The sequence below is a fragment of the Bombina bombina genome, chromosome 6 (assembly GCF_027579735.1).
Source record: "Bombina bombina isolate aBomBom1 chromosome 6, aBomBom1.pri, whole genome shotgun sequence".
NCBI classification, from domain to species: Eukaryota; Metazoa; Chordata; class Amphibia; order Anura; family Bombinatoridae; genus Bombina; species Bombina bombina.
Window position 1 is genome coordinate 1,046,421,649 of NC_069504.1, and position 19,455 is coordinate 1,046,441,103.

The 19,455-nt window shown below is 40.7% G+C and overlaps 1 protein-coding gene across 1 annotated transcript in view; it reads left to right on the top strand.

The window, feature by feature from the left end:
• DDX11 (DEAD/H-box helicase 11) overlaps window positions 1-19,455 on the top strand; it is a 552,545-nt gene that overhangs the window by 433,621 nt on the left and 99,469 nt on the right. Inside the window, exons 18-19 of the mRNA XM_053718816.1 lie at window positions 7,551-7,665; window positions 7,762-7,902. Coding sequence (XP_053574791.1) covers window positions 7,551-7,665; window positions 7,762-7,902 — 256 coding nt within the window. The remainder of the gene's footprint in view (window positions 1-7,550; window positions 7,666-7,761; window positions 7,903-19,455) is intronic.

The following is a 19,455-nucleotide window of genomic DNA, read 5'->3' on the forward strand; positions in this document are numbered from 1 at the left end:
GGGGATGTGTTGTTGGTATGGCGGCACTGTGACACACTTTAGTATAGTGCTTTAGCCATTATTAGTTTTGTTAACCTCTTTCTTACCAGAGTTTTTACTTGAGTGCATTCCCTGTATACAGTTGGCGCATATTTCCCTATTGGACCCTTTTTATTTATGCCGTTTAGGAGTATACAAACGGCGGTCCATTATTTCTTTGTTGAAGGAATTTTTCAGGGAATATTTACTTAAGGTGTACACAGTCTTTTTAAATTATTATGTGTAATCTGACTGTAGTTGTATGCTTCACTGTAACTAGTTCCTGTCCGTTTTTTTGTAGTGGACTGGTTAGAATACAGTACTTTTTCCTGATATTTAGGAATTGTCAGTTTCTTTGGTGCCACCCAATGGCGTGTAAGAATCAATGTTTTATTAACTGAGGTGTGAAATATTACTCCTTAAGGGGAGTTTTCAATCTGTACAGTATTATCTGTATTTATCCTTCAGGTTAGATCAACTGTTTATTATCCTCAGGTTATTTTCCCTGTATAACAGAATTTCTGATTTACTTATATTTGATCCCAGAGAATTTTTCTGCCTGAGTATTGCTACTCTGGATTGATCTCTGTGTCAGAACACTGAGATTTTCTTGGGTATCCAGTGTCCTTATGGTGACATAACTCCCTCTCTATATTTCAGGAGCATGACTGGAGCAATCCTAATATAGTTCTGGGTGCTCTCAGGACATTAAATTGCTTGTCTTTTATAGAGTATTTTTATTTAATTGAAACATGATTTCAGCTCTATTTCATGTCTTGAGCATGTTATATGGACATAGGTTTATGCAGTACTCATTTTGTCTAGTGCTTTTTTCACTAAGACCTTATTTTATGTCCCCAGTTTGGGCATTGTGGTTCTATATTATCAAAATAGGATCAAGTGGTTAAGGGCATGGACTGGAATCCCAGAGGTTTGGGTTTGAATCCAGGTGAGAGAAACCTTGTATTTTTACAACAGAGGGAAGCCTTCTTATATGGCGTAGAGGACCTATCCTCCCTGGGAGTTATTGTTCCTGTTCCTCTAGAGGAACTAGGTCCAGGATTTTATTCAAATCTATTTATGGTTCCCAAACAGGAGGGAAATTTCCGACCCATCCTAGACCTCAAGTGTCTAAACAAATTCCTCAGGGTTCCGCCCTTCAAGATGGAAACTATTTGTTCCATTCTTTCTTTGGTTCAGGAAGGTCAGTCCATGATGACCTTTAACCTAAAAGACACATATTTACATGTTCCCATTCACAGGGATAATCATTGTTTTCTAAGATTTACTTTTCTGGACAAACATTTTCAGCTTGTTGCACTTTCATTGCCTTTCTTGCCACAGCTTCCAGAATTTTCCAAGGTTCTCTGAGCTCTATTGGCAGAGATTAGCTTCCAGGGAATTGCTGTGGCGCCTTATCTAGACGACTTGATTCAGGCGTCATCTTTTCAACTAGCAAAATCTCATACAGAGATGTTGTTGTCTTTTCTACGTACCCACAGGTGGAAAGTGAATCTCGAAAAGAGTTCTCTAGTTCCAGCTACAAGAGTGTGTTTCCTAGCGACAATCATAGATTCCCTATCCATGAAGATTTTTCTGACGGACGTCAGAAAATTCAATCTTCTTGCTGCTGGTCTTTCCCTCCAATCTGCCTTTCATCCAACAGTGGCTCAATGCATGGAGGTGATTAGTCTGATAGTGACTTTCATGGACATCATTCCTTTTGTTCGGTTCTATATGCGTACGCTGCAGCTTTGCATGCTCATTCAAAGGAAAGGAGACCATTCAGATTTATCACAGAGGATAAATCTGGACTCCCTGACAAGAGACTCTCTTCGTGGTGGATTTCTCAGGAAATCTGACTTGGAGCCACCATATTAGGCTGGGAAACAGTTTGGGGCTCTCTAAACCCTCAGGACCTGTGGACTCGAGAGGAGTCTTCTCTCCCCATAAACATCTTGGAGTTGAGAGCAATTTTCAATGCCTTTGATAGCTTGGACTCAATTATCTTTAGTCCAGTTTATTTGATTCTGATCAGACAACATCACCTGGCTTACATCAACCACCAGGGAGGAACTCAGAGTTCCTTGGCTATGAAGGAGGTGACTCGCATTCTGCAGTGGGCGGAAGCTCACGATTGTCTCCTATCTGCCATCCAGGCGGATTTTCTGAGCAGACAGACTTTTATTCCAGAGAGTGGACTCTCCACCCAGAGGTGTTTCTCCAGGATAACCCTCATGTGGGGGGTTCTGGTGTTGGACCTGTGGGCGTTTCGTCAGAACGCTAAGCTTCTAAAATGCGGTTCAAGGTCAGAAGATCCTCAGGCCGCCCTGATAGATACCCTAGCGGCTCTGTGGTTTTTCATTCTAGCATTCCTATTTCCTCCATTTGTTATTGCTCGTATCAAGCAGGGGAGAGCGTCTGTGATTCTAATAGATCCTGCCTGGCCTCGCAGGATCTGGTTTGCAGATCTGGTGAAGATGTCATCTCTTCCACCTTGGAGGTTACCTCTGAGGAAGGACCTTCTAATTCAGGGTCCTTTTCTCCTCCCAAGCATGGATTCTCTGAAGCTGACTGCTTGGAGATTGAACGCCTAGTTCTGCTAGATATGTTTTTTCCTATGTGGTCATTGAATCTATGCTTTATGTTTATTGCTGCGACTCTAAGGGTTTCTCCTAGAGCCGGGTACGGATTCCCCGTATTTTATCTTTTCTTCAGGATGGCTTGGAGTAAGGTTTGTCAGTCCTCTGAAGGGTCAGATTTCTGCATTATCTATCCTTTTGCACAAACGTCTGGCAGACTTCCCAGATGTTCAAGCTTTTGTACAGGCCCTGGTCAGAATCAGGCCTGTGTTAATACTTGTTGCTCCTCCTTGGAGTTTTAATATAGTTCTTTAGTTTTGCAGCAGGCTCCGTTTGAGCCGATGCATGTTGTTGATATCAAATTGTTGTCTTGGTAGATTTTATTTCTCCTTGCTATATTCTTCCGCTCGCAGAGTTCTTGAGCTTTCAGCTCTGCAGGGTGATTTACCGTACCTTATCTTTCCTGCAGATAAGGCGGTCCTTCCTACTAAATTGGGTTTTCTCCCTAAGGTGGTGTCGGATCGAAACATTAATCAGGAAATTGTAGTTCTTTCTTTTTGTCCTAATCCTTCTTCTCATAAGGAACGTCTTTTGCATAACTTGGATGTTGTGCGTGCTCAAAAATTTTTCCTACAAGCTTCTAAAGATTTTCAGCACTCTTCTGTCCTGTTTCTTGTTTTCTCTGGAAAAGGTGAGGGTCAGGAGGCCACTTCTACTACTTTTTCCCTCTGGTTAAGAAGTATGATCGTTTGGCTTATGAGACTGCTGGACAGCAGCCTCCTAGGAGAATTTCGGCTCATTTTACTAGAGCTGTCTCCTCTTCTTGGGCTTTCAAAAATGAAGCTTTTGTGGAGCAGATTTGCAAGGTGACAACATGGTCCTCTTTGCATATTTTTTCTAAATTCTTCATATTTGATACTTTTGCCTCAGGCTGAGGCTTCTTTTGGGAGAAAGGTTCTTCAAGTGGTGGTGCCCTTCGTTTAGGTCCTCCTGCCTTGTTCTCCCTTCCTGTTCATTCCGTGTCCTCTAGCTTGGGTATTGGTTCCCACTAGTAATTGGAATGACGTTGTGGACTCTCCATGTCATAGGAAAGAAAACAAAATGTATGCTTACCTGATAAATTTCTTTCTTTCCACGACCCCGCCCTCTTTTTAATATAATTCAGCAGGTTTTTTGAGTAAACCTCAGGCACCTTTTTCACCCTTGTGTTTCTTCTTTTTTCATTTTCCTTCGGCTGAATGACTGGGTATTATGGGTAAGGGAAGTTACACTTAAAGGGACACTGAACCCCGTTTTTTTTCTTTTGTGATTCAGATAGAGCATGCCATTTTAAGCAACTTTCTAATTTACTCCTATAATCAAATTTTCTTCATTCTCTTGATATCTTTATTTGAAATGCAAGAATATAAGTTTAGATTCCGGCCCATTTTTTGTGAACAATCTGGGTTGTCCTTGTTGATTGGTGGATAAATTAATCCACCAATAAAAAAGGGGTTTTCCAGATTTTTTAACCAAAAAGAAGCTTAGATGCCTTCTTTTTCAAATAAAGATAGCAAGAGAACGAAGATGATAATAGGAGTAAATTAGAAAGTTGCTTTAAATTTTGTACATACACAAAATTTGTCAGTCCCATGGCTGGATAGCAAACACAGAGAAGAGTCAGATGGCACTAACTCAACAAACTGAACAGTTTTCATTACAAGAATGACATGGAGGGGCCTATTTATGAGATGTCTGTCTGGCATGATCTGATCAGCGGATCATGTCCGACAGACATCGCTGAATGCGGAGAGCAATACGCTCTCTGCATTCAGCATTGCACCAGCAACTCTTGTGAACTGCTGGTGCAACTCCTCCCTCTGCAGGCCGCTAGCAGGGAGTGTCAATCAACCCAATCGTATTCATTCGGTTTGAATTCGCGCGATCTCTGTCCGCCTCCTCAGAGCAGCCGGACAGGTTATAGGACAGGTTTTAATCTGGTTGAAAATATTTAGAAATTTGGCATCAACCATCCATTTTGTTAAAGGGGCAAAGGGGCAAATGCATCCTTTTACAACGGCATTTTCTGAAAAAAAATAGAAAAAGAAATTCACTGTGTCCAAAAGGATTATCTGTTTCAGCTCAAGCAGTATTAGATTTGTGGCCTTCTCTTTACATAAACTCTTTGAATACAGATGAAGACAGATGCCAGTAAACTAGACTGAGGATAAACCTGGCAGGGACAATGTGGACAGAAAAAATAAAGCCCATAGGAATTGATTTTTCCTTAAAAAGTATATTAAATATGTAATACTTAATATATTTATTAATTAATATAAGACTGCCCGCTTATTTCAGTTCTCTTGACAAACTTGCATTTTAGTCAGTCAGTGCTCACTCAAACATAACTCCACGGGAGTGAGTAAAATGTTATCTATATGGCACACATGAACTAGCAGTGTCTAACTGTGAATCATTTTAAAAATGCGCTGACAGAAGAGGCAGCCTTCAACGGCTTAGAAATCAGTTTGAGCCCACCTAGGTTTAAATTCAACAAAGAATACCAAGAGAACAAAAGCAAATTTGATGATAAAAGTAAATGGAAAGTTGTTTAAGATTGCATGCCCTATCTGAATCATGAAAGTTTAATTTTGACTTAAATTAAATCTATAAATTGGTAATAAAAACAAATACAAATTAGCACATCTTGTGAAACTATCTTTAATTAAAGTTATAGTACCAATAGAAGATTAGATGCAACTATAGACTACAAAATTGAAGTAACAACAAGGATTAACAATATCCAACTCTGTAAATATTAGGAGATACCAGATAACCTAGATTACAATACACAGTTTAACAATTTTATTAATTAATTTGTAAATTAATTTATTTGGTCATAATTCTCGTTACAAAATGCAATTACAATTACATTTCTTTAAAATCTTGTAAGAAAGGTATTAAGGACATTTAACAGACAATGACATTTACATTCGTAAAACTAAATATCTAAATGCACTTTTACCAAGTCTTTTTGTTTTTTCTCCTCCCCAAATATAGAAATCAGGAATCTGTGAACTGTATAATAATTCTAGGAAGAAACCTGATTGCAAAATGATGGATACCTAAAAAAGTTCAGACAGTTGTAGAATTTCTAAGAAAGAGTTATAGAACATTGAACAATGTTCAGTTAATATTGTGAAAGAAAATGAAGTTATAACTTTTCTCAAGAAATTGGATAGACTTATAAAATCATACTCTAAAGAGGAATAGAAGATGATTTTATATCTATTTTGTTACTCAGAGTATGTATTGAACACCATTAACAGAGGAGAATTCCTGAGCTTTGTTTGAGAAATGTATTATTAATTTAAAAAAAAATGTGTTGGGGAAAGAGGGGGAGAATCATTGGATTAATGTTAATGTTATCTGCTCTACGTGGCGGATGGATCTGTATCACATTTTTTTTTGGGGGGGGGGTTCTATGCGATTCCTTTTGTTGGATATAACTAATAAATAAAAACAAATTTAGAAAAAAATCCTTTTATATCAAAGGTGGGACTCGCACTAAACTATGCTTTTCCACTGATTCCTCAGCTGCTGTATAGAAACAGAAGGGAACAAGATTGCAATTCATAATCTGGCCATTGTATGCATTTCTCAAACAACTGGCAATAGAACCACATTTGGCCATTCCAGCATTTCTATGAGTCAGAAAACCAATATTCAGAATCAGAGACCAATATTCCATCCAGATCCAGAGAAATTGTAAGTCAGCAGCCTGGCTGTAAATGGTCAAAGCTAAATCAGCTAGATATTCCAGAACCAGTAATTCAGAATTGTTTCAGATAGAATGATGTCAGATGCATGTTATTTTGACAGAACAAAAATGACTACAAGTACTACTACTTCAGCTTGGATAGTCAATGTATTTCCAAAGCTTAAAAACTGTACTGTACTTAATGTAAAGCTTAGGAGCCAGCCCATTTTTGGTTCTGAACCTGGGTTACACTTACTTATTGGTGGCTAAATGTAGCCACCAATAAGCAAGCACTATGCAGGGTACTGAACCTAAAATGAGCCGGCTGCTAAGCTTTACATTCCTACTTTTTTAAAATAAAGATAACGAGAACGAAGAAAAAAATCATAATAGGAGTAAATTAGAAAGTTGCTTAAAATGGCATGCTCTGTCTGCATCATGAAACTAAAAAATTGGGTTTAGTATCCATTTGAGGTGGTAGAGTGGAATAATAATTTTTTATTCATCTCCCTTGAAGGCTTTTTTTTTTTTTTTATGTAATCCAAACAGCTGATATATAACTTAATATGTGTAAATGTACTTGCTCACAATATTTGTAAGGAATTGTAAAGCGGTACCTGCTTTTTCAAAGATCGAGATATACAAACGTATTAGGTCATCCTCAGTTTTTCCTTTGCTGTATCAGCACATACCTGTCTCTTTAAGAAAAACGTTTCTGGTTTATAATCAAAATGAAAATAAAAAAAACAAACAAAAAAACCCCCAGTAGAAGCCTTAAGCTTCCTTTTATTCGTTAGCAGGAATAAATTGCCTATGTAAATTCATATGAAAGTGTGTTTTGTGATGAGAAAAGGTTACTGCACACAGTCAAATGCTATACTCTTATTCAATGTAAATGGATTATTTTCTTAAGCAATTTTGGTGGCATTCAAGCCCTGTATAATTTTTGTAATGCACAGCTCTGTCTCATTCCCAAAGTATACAATTTGGGCAGTAACCAGATTAATGCACTGAAGAGACATACTGTGACCAGTCCGCAGTGAACAGTGTGTTCTTCTTATGACCAAATCAGATTTAGGGAAATATATAGAAATATGATCCCTGCTGAACAATTGAAATTGTATTACAGTGTTTTTTGCCAAACAAATCACTTGCTTTGTGTTAATGCTTCTGGGTAAGGAAGACAATAACAATATTTTACTGTTTCACAGTTGTTTGGCTTCACAGAAAAATACAAAGGACTGGAGAGTGCTCTTCCTCTGAAAGAGGGACAAAAATCTGTTGGACTACAGCAATATCTGCAGGATCTGAGCCAAAAAAGACAAGGTATGGGTGAGCAACATTTGTTTTGGTTAGGTGTGCTTGTTAAAATATCTACCATTATATGTTAGCTCCTCACCTACTTTTTATATTGTGCCTCAGCTTCAGGAGTCCCTGAAATTCTTCAAGAAGAAGGTGAAAATGGTCATCTACGGGTAGCATCTCCACTGATGCAAATTGAAGGGTTCCTTTCTGCGCTGACCAATGCCAATAAAGACGGAAGAGTTATCCTCCAGCTGCAAGGTATACTCCTTTCTATGTGATTGCACCATATACTAAGCCTTGTACAAGACCTTTGTCCATGAGACATTGTTACTGTGTTTTAGTGTAGTTTAGGGTAGAAACCTTAGTGTTAGGAAGTCTTTTGATTCAGAGGGGCCTATTTATCAAAGCGTCAACTGAAAATACGCCCGAATTCCGCGTTGTACTTGTCGCAAGATTGGTTCGCCATAGTTATCAAAGCTTCAAGATCGCAAGAATTAGAAATTTGTGACTTAACATATGATCCGACGGTCTCAATTCGACGCAGATCGATGCGAATAGAAAACCTCTGGAATTCTCACGTAATTCTGTGTATTCGCCGTGGTATTCGACACAATTTGAAGCTTTTCAAAAGTTATCAAAAAATGAACAGTTACGCTCACATCCTATCCGACGCTGCGTAACTTGTTTTCAATCCGCTGCCTTAGAGGTTGCGGATGCTATAGTAGTCAATGGGAATCGGAAAACTGAAATCTTATGTTCGATGATGCTAGAGTGAAGCATATCACCTAATAAAAATCAATGGAAAGCATTATTAAATATGTATACCCATTTATAAATACCATTCCCTTCCTATAATTCCAAGAAAAGTAAAAAGAAAAGCACATTCACACAAAGGATAGCAAGAGAATGAAAACACTGCACAACAATGAAAAAATTGTAAAAAAAAACCACATTCACACAAAGGATAGCAAGAGAATGAAAACACTGCACAGCAATGAAAAAGATTGTAAAAAGAAAAACACATTTACACAAAGGATAGCAAGAGAATGAAAAAACTGCAGAGCAGTTATGCTATCAATCAATTATACACAATACAAATTATGCTATCAATTAATTATGCACAACACCTGCATATTTACATAGGCATGACATGAACTCAGATTTTCTGTTTGTATGGCAGCGTCGTGGAGGCTTTAAAGGTAAGTCACTCATATTACTTTTATAATAAACAATGTCACGGTTTTCATTCAGTTGCTATGATCCTTTTTTGGAGGTAAAATACCCTTTAAAATTTGGTTTTGGCTCATTTATGTCACTGTTTAACTTTGCGCTTTCAAAATACATTGAAATGATTTGTAAATGGTATTATGAATCACATAAAGGATATCAAACAATATTACACATCATAATGTTCAACATTGCATTCTTTTTGTTACTTAGGTTTGCAAATGTTAATACACCACTTTTCTCTTGTTAAGTGTATCCAGTCCACGGATCATCCATTACTTGTGGGATATTCTCCTTCCCAACAGGAAGTTGCAAGAGGATCACCCACAGCAGAGCTGCTATATAGCTCCTCCCCTCACTGCCATATCCAGTCATTCTCTTGCAACTCTCAACTAAGATGGAGGTCGTAAGAGGACTGTGGTGTTTTATACTTAGTTTATTTCTTCAATCAAAAGTTTGTTATTTTTAAATGGTACCGGAGTGTACTCTTTATCTCAGGCAGTATTTAGAAGAAGAATCTGCCTGCGTTTTCTATGATCTTAGCAGAAGTAACTAAGATCCTTTGCTGTTTTCACATATTCTGAGGAGTGAGGTAACTTCAGAGGGGGAATAGCGTGCAGGTTTTCCTGTAATAAGGTATGTGCAGTTAAAATATTTTTCTAGGGATGGAATTTGCTAGAAAATGCTGCTGATACCGAAGTAATGTAAGTAAAGCCTTAAATGCAGTGATAGCGACTGGTATCAGGCTTATTAATAGAGATACATACTCTTATAAAAGTGTATTTTAAAACGTTTGCTGGCATGTTTAATCGTTTTTTACATATGTTTGGTGATAAAACTTATTGGGGCCTAGTTTTTTCCACATGGCTGGCTTGAATTTTGCCTAGAAACAGTTCCCTGAGGCTTCCCACTGTTGTAATATGAGTGGGAGGGGCCTATTTTGGCGTTTTTTTGCACAGCAAAAATTACAGACACAGACATCCAGCTTCTTCCTGCATGATCCAGGACTTCTCTGAAGGGCTCAAAAGGCTTCAAAAGTCGTATTGAGGGAGGTAAAAAGCCACAGTAGAGCTGTGGCAGTTGTTGTGACTGTTTAAAAAACGTTTTTGTCATTTGTTATTCCGTTTTTGGTATTAAGGGGTTAATCATCCATTTGCAAGTGGGTGCAATGCTCTGCTAACTTATTACATACACTGTAAAAATTTCATTAGTGTAACTGCATTTTTTCACTGTTATTTCAAAATTTGGGAAAATTTGTGTTTCTTAAAGGCGCAGTAGCGTTTTTTATATTGCTTGTAAACTTGTTTCAAAGTGTTTTCCAAGCTTGCTAGTCTCATTGCTAGTCTGTTTAAACATGTCTGACACAGAGGAACCTACTTGTTCATTATGTTTGAAAGTCATGGTGGAGCCCCATAGGAGAATGTGTACTAAATGTATTGATTTCACCTTAAACAGTAAAGATCAGTCTTTATCTATAAAAGAATTATCACCAGAGGGTTCTGTCGAGGGGGAAGTTATGCCGACTAACTCTCCCCACGTGTCAGACCCTTCGCCTCCCGCTCAGGGGACGCACGCTAATATGGCGCCAATTACATCAGGGACGCCCATAGCGATTACCTTGCAGGACATGGCTGCAATCATGAATAATACCCTGTCAGAGGTATTATCTAGATTGCCTGAATTAAGAGGCAAGCGCGATAGCTCTGGGGTTAGGAGAGATACAGAGCGCGCAAATGCTGTTAGAGCCATATCTGATACTGCGTCACAGTATGCAGAACATGAGGACGGAGAGCTTCAGTCTGTGGGTGACATCTCTGACTCGGGGAAACCTGATTCAGAGATTTCTAATTTTAAATTTAAGCTTGAGAACCTCCGTGTATTGCTTGGGGAGGTATTAGCTGCTCTGAATGACTGTAACACAGTTGCAATTCCAGAGAAATTGTGTAGGCTGGATAGATACTATGCGGTGCCGGTGTGTACTGACGTTTTTCCTATACCTAAAAGGCTTACAGAAATTATTAGCAAGGAGTGGGATAGACCCGGTGTGCCCTTTTCCCCACCTCCTATATTTAGAAAAATGTTTCCAATAGACGCCACTACACAGGACTTATGGCAGACGGTCCCTAAGGTGGAGGGAGTAGTTTCTACTTTAGCAAAGCGTACCACTATCCCGGTTGAGGACAGTTGTGCTTTTTCAGATCCAATGGATAAAAAATTGGAGGATTACCTTAAGAAAATGTTTATTCAACAAGGTTTTATTTTACAGCCCCTTGCATGCATTGCGCCTGTCACTGCTGCGGTGGCATTCTGGTTTGAGGCCCTGGAAGAGGCCATCCAGACAGCTCCATTGAATGAAATTATTGACAAGCTTAGTACGCTTAAGCTAGCTAACTCATTTGTTTCTGATGCCATTGTTCATTTGACTAAACTAACGGCTAAGAATTCCGGATTCGCCATCCAGGCGTGTAGGGCGCTATGGCTTAAATCCTGGTCAGCTGATGTGACTTCAAAGTCTAAATTACTCAACATTCCTTTCAAGGGGCAGACCTTATTCGGGCCTGGCTTGAAGGAAATTATTGCTGACATTACTGGAGGCAAGGGTCATACCCTTCCTCAGGACAGGGCCAAATCAAAGGCCAAACAGTCTAATTTTCGTGCCTTTCGAAATTTCAAGGCAGGAGCAGCATCAACTTCCTCCGCTTCAAAACAAGAGGGAACTGTTGCTCATTCCAGACAGGCCTGGAAACCTAACCAGTCCTGGAACAAGGGCAAGCAGGCCAGAAAGCCTGCTGCTGCCCCCAAGACAGCATGAAGGAACGGCCCCCTATCCGGAAACGGATCTAGTGGGGGGCAGACTTTCTCTCTTCGCCCAGGCGTGGGCAAGAGATGTTCAGGATCCCTGGGCGTTGGAGATCATATTTCAGGGATATCTTCTGGACTTCAAAGCTTCTCCTCCACAAGGGAGATTTCATCTTTCAAGGTTATCAGCAAACCAGAATAAAGAAAGAGGCATTCCTAAGCTGCGTGCAAGACCTCCTAGTAATGGGAGTGATCCATCCAGTTCCGCGGACGGAACAAGGACAGGGATTTTATTCAAATCTGTTTGTGGTTCCCAAGAAAGAGGGAACCTTCAGACCAATCTTGGATCTAAAGCTCTTAAACAAATTCCTCAGAGTTCCATCATTCAAAATGGAAACTATTCGGACCATCCTACCCATGATCCAAGAGGGTCAGTACATGACCACAGTGGACTTAAAGGATGCCTACCTTCACATACCGATTCACAAAGATCATCATCAGTTCCTAAGGTTTGCCTTTCTAGACAGGCATTACCAATTTGTAGCTCTTCCCTTCGGGTTGACCACTGCCCCGAGAATTTTTACAAAGGTTCTGGGCTCACTTCTGGCGGTTCTAAGACCGCGAGGCATAGCGGTGGCTCCGTATCTAGACGACATCCTGATACAGGCATCAAGCTTTCAAATTGCCAAGTCTCATACAGAGATAGTTCTGGCATTTCTGAGGTCGCATGGGTGGAAAGTGAACGTGGAAAAGAGTTCTCTATCACCACTCACAAGAGTCTCCTTCCTAGGGACTCTTATAGATTCTGTAGAGATGAAAATTTACCTGACGGAGTCCAGGTTATCAAAATTTCTAAATGCTTGCCGTGTCCTTCATTCCATTCCACGCCCGTCAGTGGCTCAGTGCATGGAAGTAATCGGCTTAATGGTAGTGGCAATGGACATAGTGCCATTTGCGCGCCTGCATCTCAGACCGCTGCAATTATGCATGCTAAGTCAGTGGAATGGGGATTACTCAGATTTGTCCCCTCTACTAAATCTGGATCAAGAGACCAGAGATTCTCTTCTCTGGTGGCTTTCTCGGGTCCATCTGTCCAAGGGTATGACCTTTCGCAGGCCAGATTGGACGATTGTAACAACAGATGCCAGCCTTCTAGGTTGGGGCGCAGTCTGGAACTCCCTGAAGGCTCAGCGATCGTGGACTCAGGAGTAGAAACTCCTCCCAATAAATATTCTGGAGTTAAGAGCAATATTCAATGCTCTTCTAGCTTGGCCTCAGTTAGCAACACTGAGGTTCATCAGATTTCAGTCGGACAACATCACGACTGTTGCTTACATCAACCATCAAGACGGAACCAGGAGTTCCCTAGCGATGTTAGAAGTCTCAAAGATAATTCGCTGGGCACTCTTGCCACCTGTCAGCGATCCACATCCCAGGCGTAGAGAACTGGGAGGCGGATTTTCTAAGTCGTCAGACTTTTCATCCGGGGGAGTGGGAACTCCATCCGGAGGTGTTTGCTCAACTGGTCCATCGTTGGGGCAAACCAGAACTGGATCTCATGGCGTCTCGCCAGAACGCCAAGCTTCCTTGTTACGGATCCAGGTCCAGGGACCCGGGAGCAACGCTGATCGATGCTCTAGCAGCTCCTTGGTTCTTCAACCTGGCCTATGTGTTTCCACCGTTTCCTCTGCTCCCTCGACTGATTGCCAAAATCAAACAGGAGAGAGCATCGGTGATTCTGATAGCGCCTGCGTGGCCACGCAGGACCTGGTATGCAGACCTAGTGGACATGTCATCTCTTCCACCATGGACTCTGCCTCTGAGGCAGGACCTTCTAATACAAGGTCCTTTCAATCATCCAAATCTAATTTCTCTGAGACTGACTGCATGGAGATTGAACGCTTGATTCTATCAAGGCGTGGCTTCTCCGAGTCAGTCATTGATACCTTAATACAGGCTCGGAAGCCTGTCACCAGGAAAATCTACCATAAGATATGGCGTAAATATCTTTATTGGTGTGAATCCAAGAGTTACTCATGGAGTAAGGTTAGGATTCCTAGGATATTGTCCTTTCTCCAAGAGGGTTTGGACAAAGGCTTATCAGCTAGTTCTTTAAAAGGACAGATCTCTGCTCTGTCTATTCTTTTGCACAAGCGTCTGGCAGAAGTTCCAGACGTCCAGGCATTTTGTCAGGCTTTGGTTAGGATTAAGCCTGTGTTTAAAACTGTTGCTCCACCGTGGAGCTTAAACTTGGTTCTTAAAGTTCTTCAGGGAGTTCCGTTTGAACCCCTTCATTCCATTGATATTAAACTTTTATCTTGGAAAGTTCTGTTTTTGATGGCTATTTCCTCGGCTCGAAGAGTCTCTGAGTTATCTGCCTTACCTTGTGATTCTCCTTATCTGATTTTTCATTCAGACAAGGTAGTTCTGCGTACCAAACTTGGGTTTTTACCTAAGGTGGTTTCTAACAGGATTATCAATCAAGAGATTGTTGTTCCATCATTGTGTCCAAATTCTTCTTCAAAGAAGGAACGTCTTTTGCATAATCTGGACGTAGTCCGTGCCTTGAAGTTTTACTTACAGGCTACTAAAGATTTTCGTCAAACATCTGCCCTGTTTGTCGTTTACTCTGGACAGAGGAGAGTTCAAAAAGCTTCGACAACCTCTCTCTCCTTTTGGCTTCGGAGCATAATACGCTTAGCCTATGAGACTGCTGGACAGCAGCCCCCTGAAAGGTTTACAGCTCATTCTACTAGAGCTGTGGCTTCCACCTGGGCCTTTAAAAATGAGGCCTCTGTTGAACAGATTTGCAAGGCTGCGACTTGGTCTTCGCTTCACACCTTTTCAAAATTTTACAAATTTGACACTTTTGCTTCTTCGGAGGCTGTTTTTGGGAGAAAGGTTCTACAGGCAGTGGTTCCTTCCGTTTAAGTTCCTGCCTTGTCCCTCCCATCATCCGTGTACTTTAGCTTTGGTATTGGTATCCCACAAGTAATGGATGATCCGTGGACTGGATACACTTAACAAGAGAAAACATAATTTATGCTTACCTGATAAATTTATTTCTCTTGTAGTGTATCCAGTCCACGGCCCGCCCTGTCCTTTTAAGGCAGGTCTAAATTTTAATTAAACTACAGTCACCACTGCACCCTATGGTTTCTCCTTTCTCGTCTTGTTTCGGTCGAATGACTGGATATGGCAGTGAGGGGAGGAGCTATATAGCAGCTCTGCTGTGGGTGATCCTCTTGCAACTTCCTGTTGGGAAGGAGAATATCCCACAAGTAATGGATGATCCGTGGACTTGATACACTACAAGAGAAATAAATGTATCAGGTAAGCATAAATTATGTTTTTGATTCAGGCGTCAACTTATCATCTGACAAAACTTCCCACGGATACAGTGTGGTCGTTTTTCAGAACTCACGGTTGGTAGGTGAACATAGAAAATAATTCACTGGTTCCAAGGACAAGGGTTTTCCTTCTGGGAACTCTGATAGACTCGGTAGACATAAAAATCTTTCTGATGTAGGTCAGAAAGTTAAAGATTCTAAATACTTGCCGAGCACTTCAGTCCATTCCTCGGCCATCAGTGGCTCAGTGTATGGAGGTCTTTGGATTAATGGTAGCGGCAATGGACATTATTATGTTTGCTCGCTTTCCTCTCATTCCACTGCAGCTGTGCTTGCTCGGACAGCGCAATGGGGACTATGCAAATTTATCTCCTCAGATGAATCTGGATCAAGAAACCAGAGACTCTCTTCTTTGGTGGTTGTCGCAATCTGTCCCAGGGGAAGTGTTTCCGGGACCCTCATGGGTGATAGTGACAACTGACGCCAGCCTTCTGGGCTGGGGTACAGTCTGGAATTCCCTGAAGGCTCAGGGTGTTTGGACTCAATCAATATTCTGGAACTGAGAGCAATATTCAATGCGCTTCAGGCGTGGCCTCAGTTGGCTTTGGCCAAATTCATAAGATTCCAGTCGGACAATATCACGACTGTGGCATATATCAATCATCAGGGGAGAACAAGGAGTTCTTTAGCGATGATAGAAGTATCAAAGATAATCCGTTGGGCGGAGGCTCACTCTTGTTGTCTATCGCAATTTACATTCCAAGAACGGGGAAGCGGACTTTCTAAGTCGTCAGACTTTTCATCCAGGGGAGTGGGAACTTCATCCGGAGATGTTTGTCTCATTGATTCGACGATGGGGCAGACCGGATTTAGATGTGATGGCATCTTGTCAGAATGCCAAGCTTCCAAGTTACGGATCCAGGTCGAGGAATCCTCAGGCCGAACTGATAGATGCCCTGGCAGTGCCTTGGTCGTTCAGCCTAACTTATGTGTTTTTGCCATTTCCTCTCCTTCCACGCATGATTGGTCGGATCAAACAGGAGAGAGCTTCAGTAATACTGATAGCGCCTGCGTGGCCACGCAGGACTTGGTATGCGGATCTAGTGGAAATGTCCTCTCCGCCACCATAGAAATTTCCTTTGAAACAGGACCTTCTCATTCAAGGACCTTTTCAACATCCAAATCTAAATTCTCTGCAGTTGCCTGCTTGGAGATTGAACGTTTGATTTTTATCTAAGCTAGGATTTTCTGATTCAGTCATCAATACTTTGATACAGGTTTGTAAACCTGTCTCTAGAAAGATCTATCGTAAGATATGGCGTACATATCTTTGTTGGTGTGAATCCAAGACTTACTCATGGAGTAAAGTCAGGATTCTCAGGATTCTGTCTTCTCTCCAAGAAGGATTGGAGAAAGGGTTATCAGCAAGTTCCTTAGAGGGACAAATTTCTGCTTTATCAATTTTGTTTCACAAACGTTTGGCAGATGTGCCAGATGTTTAGGTTTTTTGTCAGGCTGTAACCATAATTAAGCCTGTACTTAGACCAATTACTCCTCCCTGGAGTTTGAATTTAGTTCTTCAAATTCTTTAAGGGGTTCCGTGTGAACCCATACATTTCCATAGATATTAAGTTGTTATCTTGGACAGTTCTGTTTTTGGTTGCTATCCTTCGGCTCAATGAATTTCTGAGCTTTCAGCTTTACAATGTGATTCGCCTTATCTCATATTTCATTCTGATAAGGTGGTTTTGAGTATCAAACCTGGATTTCTTCCTAAGGTTGTTCCAAATAAGAATATTAATCAGGAAATTGTTGTTCCTTCCTTGTGTCCTAATTCTTCGTCTAAGAAGAAGTGTCTGTTACATAACTTGGACGTGGTCCGTGCCTTGAAGTTTTTACTTACAGGCGACTAGGGATTTCCGTCAATCATTTTCATTATGCATTGTGTATTCTGGAAAGCTTAGGGGTCAGAAAGCTACGGCTACTTTTCTTTCCTTTTGGCTGCGGAGTATTATCCGCCTGGTTAAGGAGACTGCTGGACAGCAGCCTCCTGAAAGAATTATGGCTCATTCTACTAGGGCTGTGGCTTCCACATGGGCCTTTTTATAAACGATGCTTCTGTTGAGCAGATTTGCAAGGCTGCGACCTGGTCGTCGCTTCATACTTTTTCCAAAATTTTCAAATTGTATATTTTTGCTTCTTCTTTTTTAGGGGGAAAGGTTCTTCAAGCAGTGGTGCTTTCTGTTTAGGTACCTGTCTTGTCCCTCCCTTTCATCCGTGTCCTATAGCTTTGGTATTGGTATCCCACAAGTAAGGATGAAACCCGTGGACTTGTCATATCTTTGTAAAAGAAAAAGAAATTTATGCTTACCTGATAAATGTATTTCTTTTACGATATGACGAGTCCACGGCCCACCCTGTCAATTTTTAGACAGGTTATTTTTTTGTTAAACTTTAGTCACCTCTGCACCTTTGGCCTTTCCTTTCTCTTCCTTAACTTCGGTCGAATGACTGGATTGGGAGGGAACGGGAGGAGCTATATATACAGCTCTGCTGTGGTGCTTTTTGCCACTTTCTGTTAGCAGGAGGTTAATATCCCACAAGTAAGGATGAAACCTGTGGACTCGTCATATCGTAAAAGAAATAAATTTATCAGGTAAGCATATATTTCCTTTTTTTGGGTGATGTAGAGAGGGGGGGATCTTTCCCTTGTTCCCCTTCTCCCAAAAGTTAAAAACAATTGGCAATTAAAAATCCTGTTGTCTTCGTCTGCCCTCTCCCGACGCTGGCGTTCTAACTGCTCTTCAGCTGCCCTGGCCCTATCTAATGCTAATCTTTCCCTATTAAAGTTTAGTCTACCACTATCCCTCTGCCTTTCATAAAAAAAACTATCCCTCTCTAATTCTAATCTGGCACTATCCCTCACACGTTCATATTCAAATCTTTCCCTCTCTAAATCTATTCTAGCTTATTCTATCCTCAACCTTTCCCTCTCTATATCTAATCTTTCCCTATCTACTATAATGCTCCTCTCTAATATCTGCCCCTGTTGCTCAACAGATGATCTTAATGCCCCATGCAACTCATGGTGATCATCCAGGTACTGCCTGTCCAGATGTAACATTTCCCCAACTGCCTCCTCCTCATTGATGGGAGGCAGTTCGTGGCCAGGATCAGCACGGCCATGAGCTGATGGAGCATGAGCAACAGGTGCAGGAGGGGCACCAGGGGCCAGAGCAGCTGGGTCAGGAGGGGCAGCACAGATGAGAGATTCCAAATCCGATGTCCCCTGGGAGATTCCCTATTCCTGGGATTCTTGATATTGGGTCTCTCCCAGGGACGACTCCGTCACATCTCTCATCTGTCGAAGACAACGGTCGATCTCCTCTGAAACCTTAAGTGCACGTTCCATATCTAAAGAAATGAGAAATTAAATATATATTGTTATCCAACTTAATGTAAATTGAAAGATTAAATGCATATGATATTAAACATATATCTTCCATGATTCCTATCAAGATAGAAAATGTAAGACACTGTATTTTAACATGAAAGATTTGTATAGTTAATGTTATCTTAAATGGATAAAATAAATCAAAATATTGATATATATATTTTTTTTTAAAGTGCTTATTATAAAACCTATATCATATTCAACATTGTATTAAAGTATTCACCGTGCAACATCATTTTCAACACATCACTTTTCTTAATTGAACATTTTCAAAATCTGTTTAGACTGTTTCTTAATCACTGACATGATTACAAGCCCCACTAATGCTGTGAGTAGCTTGAGTAGTGACAATGGTGTTGCGCTGAAAATATCTTAGAGGCCTATTTATCTTAGGGCTGTTGGACATGATCCAACAGTGCGGATCATGTCCGCCATACCTCACTGAATGCAGAGAATGCCCCCTGTAGTGTTGTGGACAATGGCCCGTCAGCAGAGGGGGGGGGGGGGCAATAAACAAGATCATACTCGATTGGGGTGAATAGCGGCAAGGTTATGGAGCAGCGTTCTTTATACGGCTGCTCCATAACTACAGTTTCTTGCAAGCCTGCAGGCTTGCAAGAAACTGGTTCTTTCCATCTCCATTTGTAGATTAATAAATGAGAGAGATAGAGAGAGATTGTCTAATTTTTAAAAATATAACCATAAAAATATAACGTTAATGCTGGTGATAGAGCATGCAATTTGAATGAACTCGATTACGGACAAAATAAACTTTTCACAATGCTTATATTGTCTAAAATGTAGCCTTCAATGTTCTGTGTTTCTCACTTAATCATTGTTGTTGAAATCTAGACAAAGAATTGTCATGCAATACACACGTGATGATCCAAACCTTTGATTTATTCTAAGTCGAAAAGGACTGTCAATTCAAATATGTTCTTTCATCATTAAAGGGATAGTCTAGTAAGAAATAAACTTTCA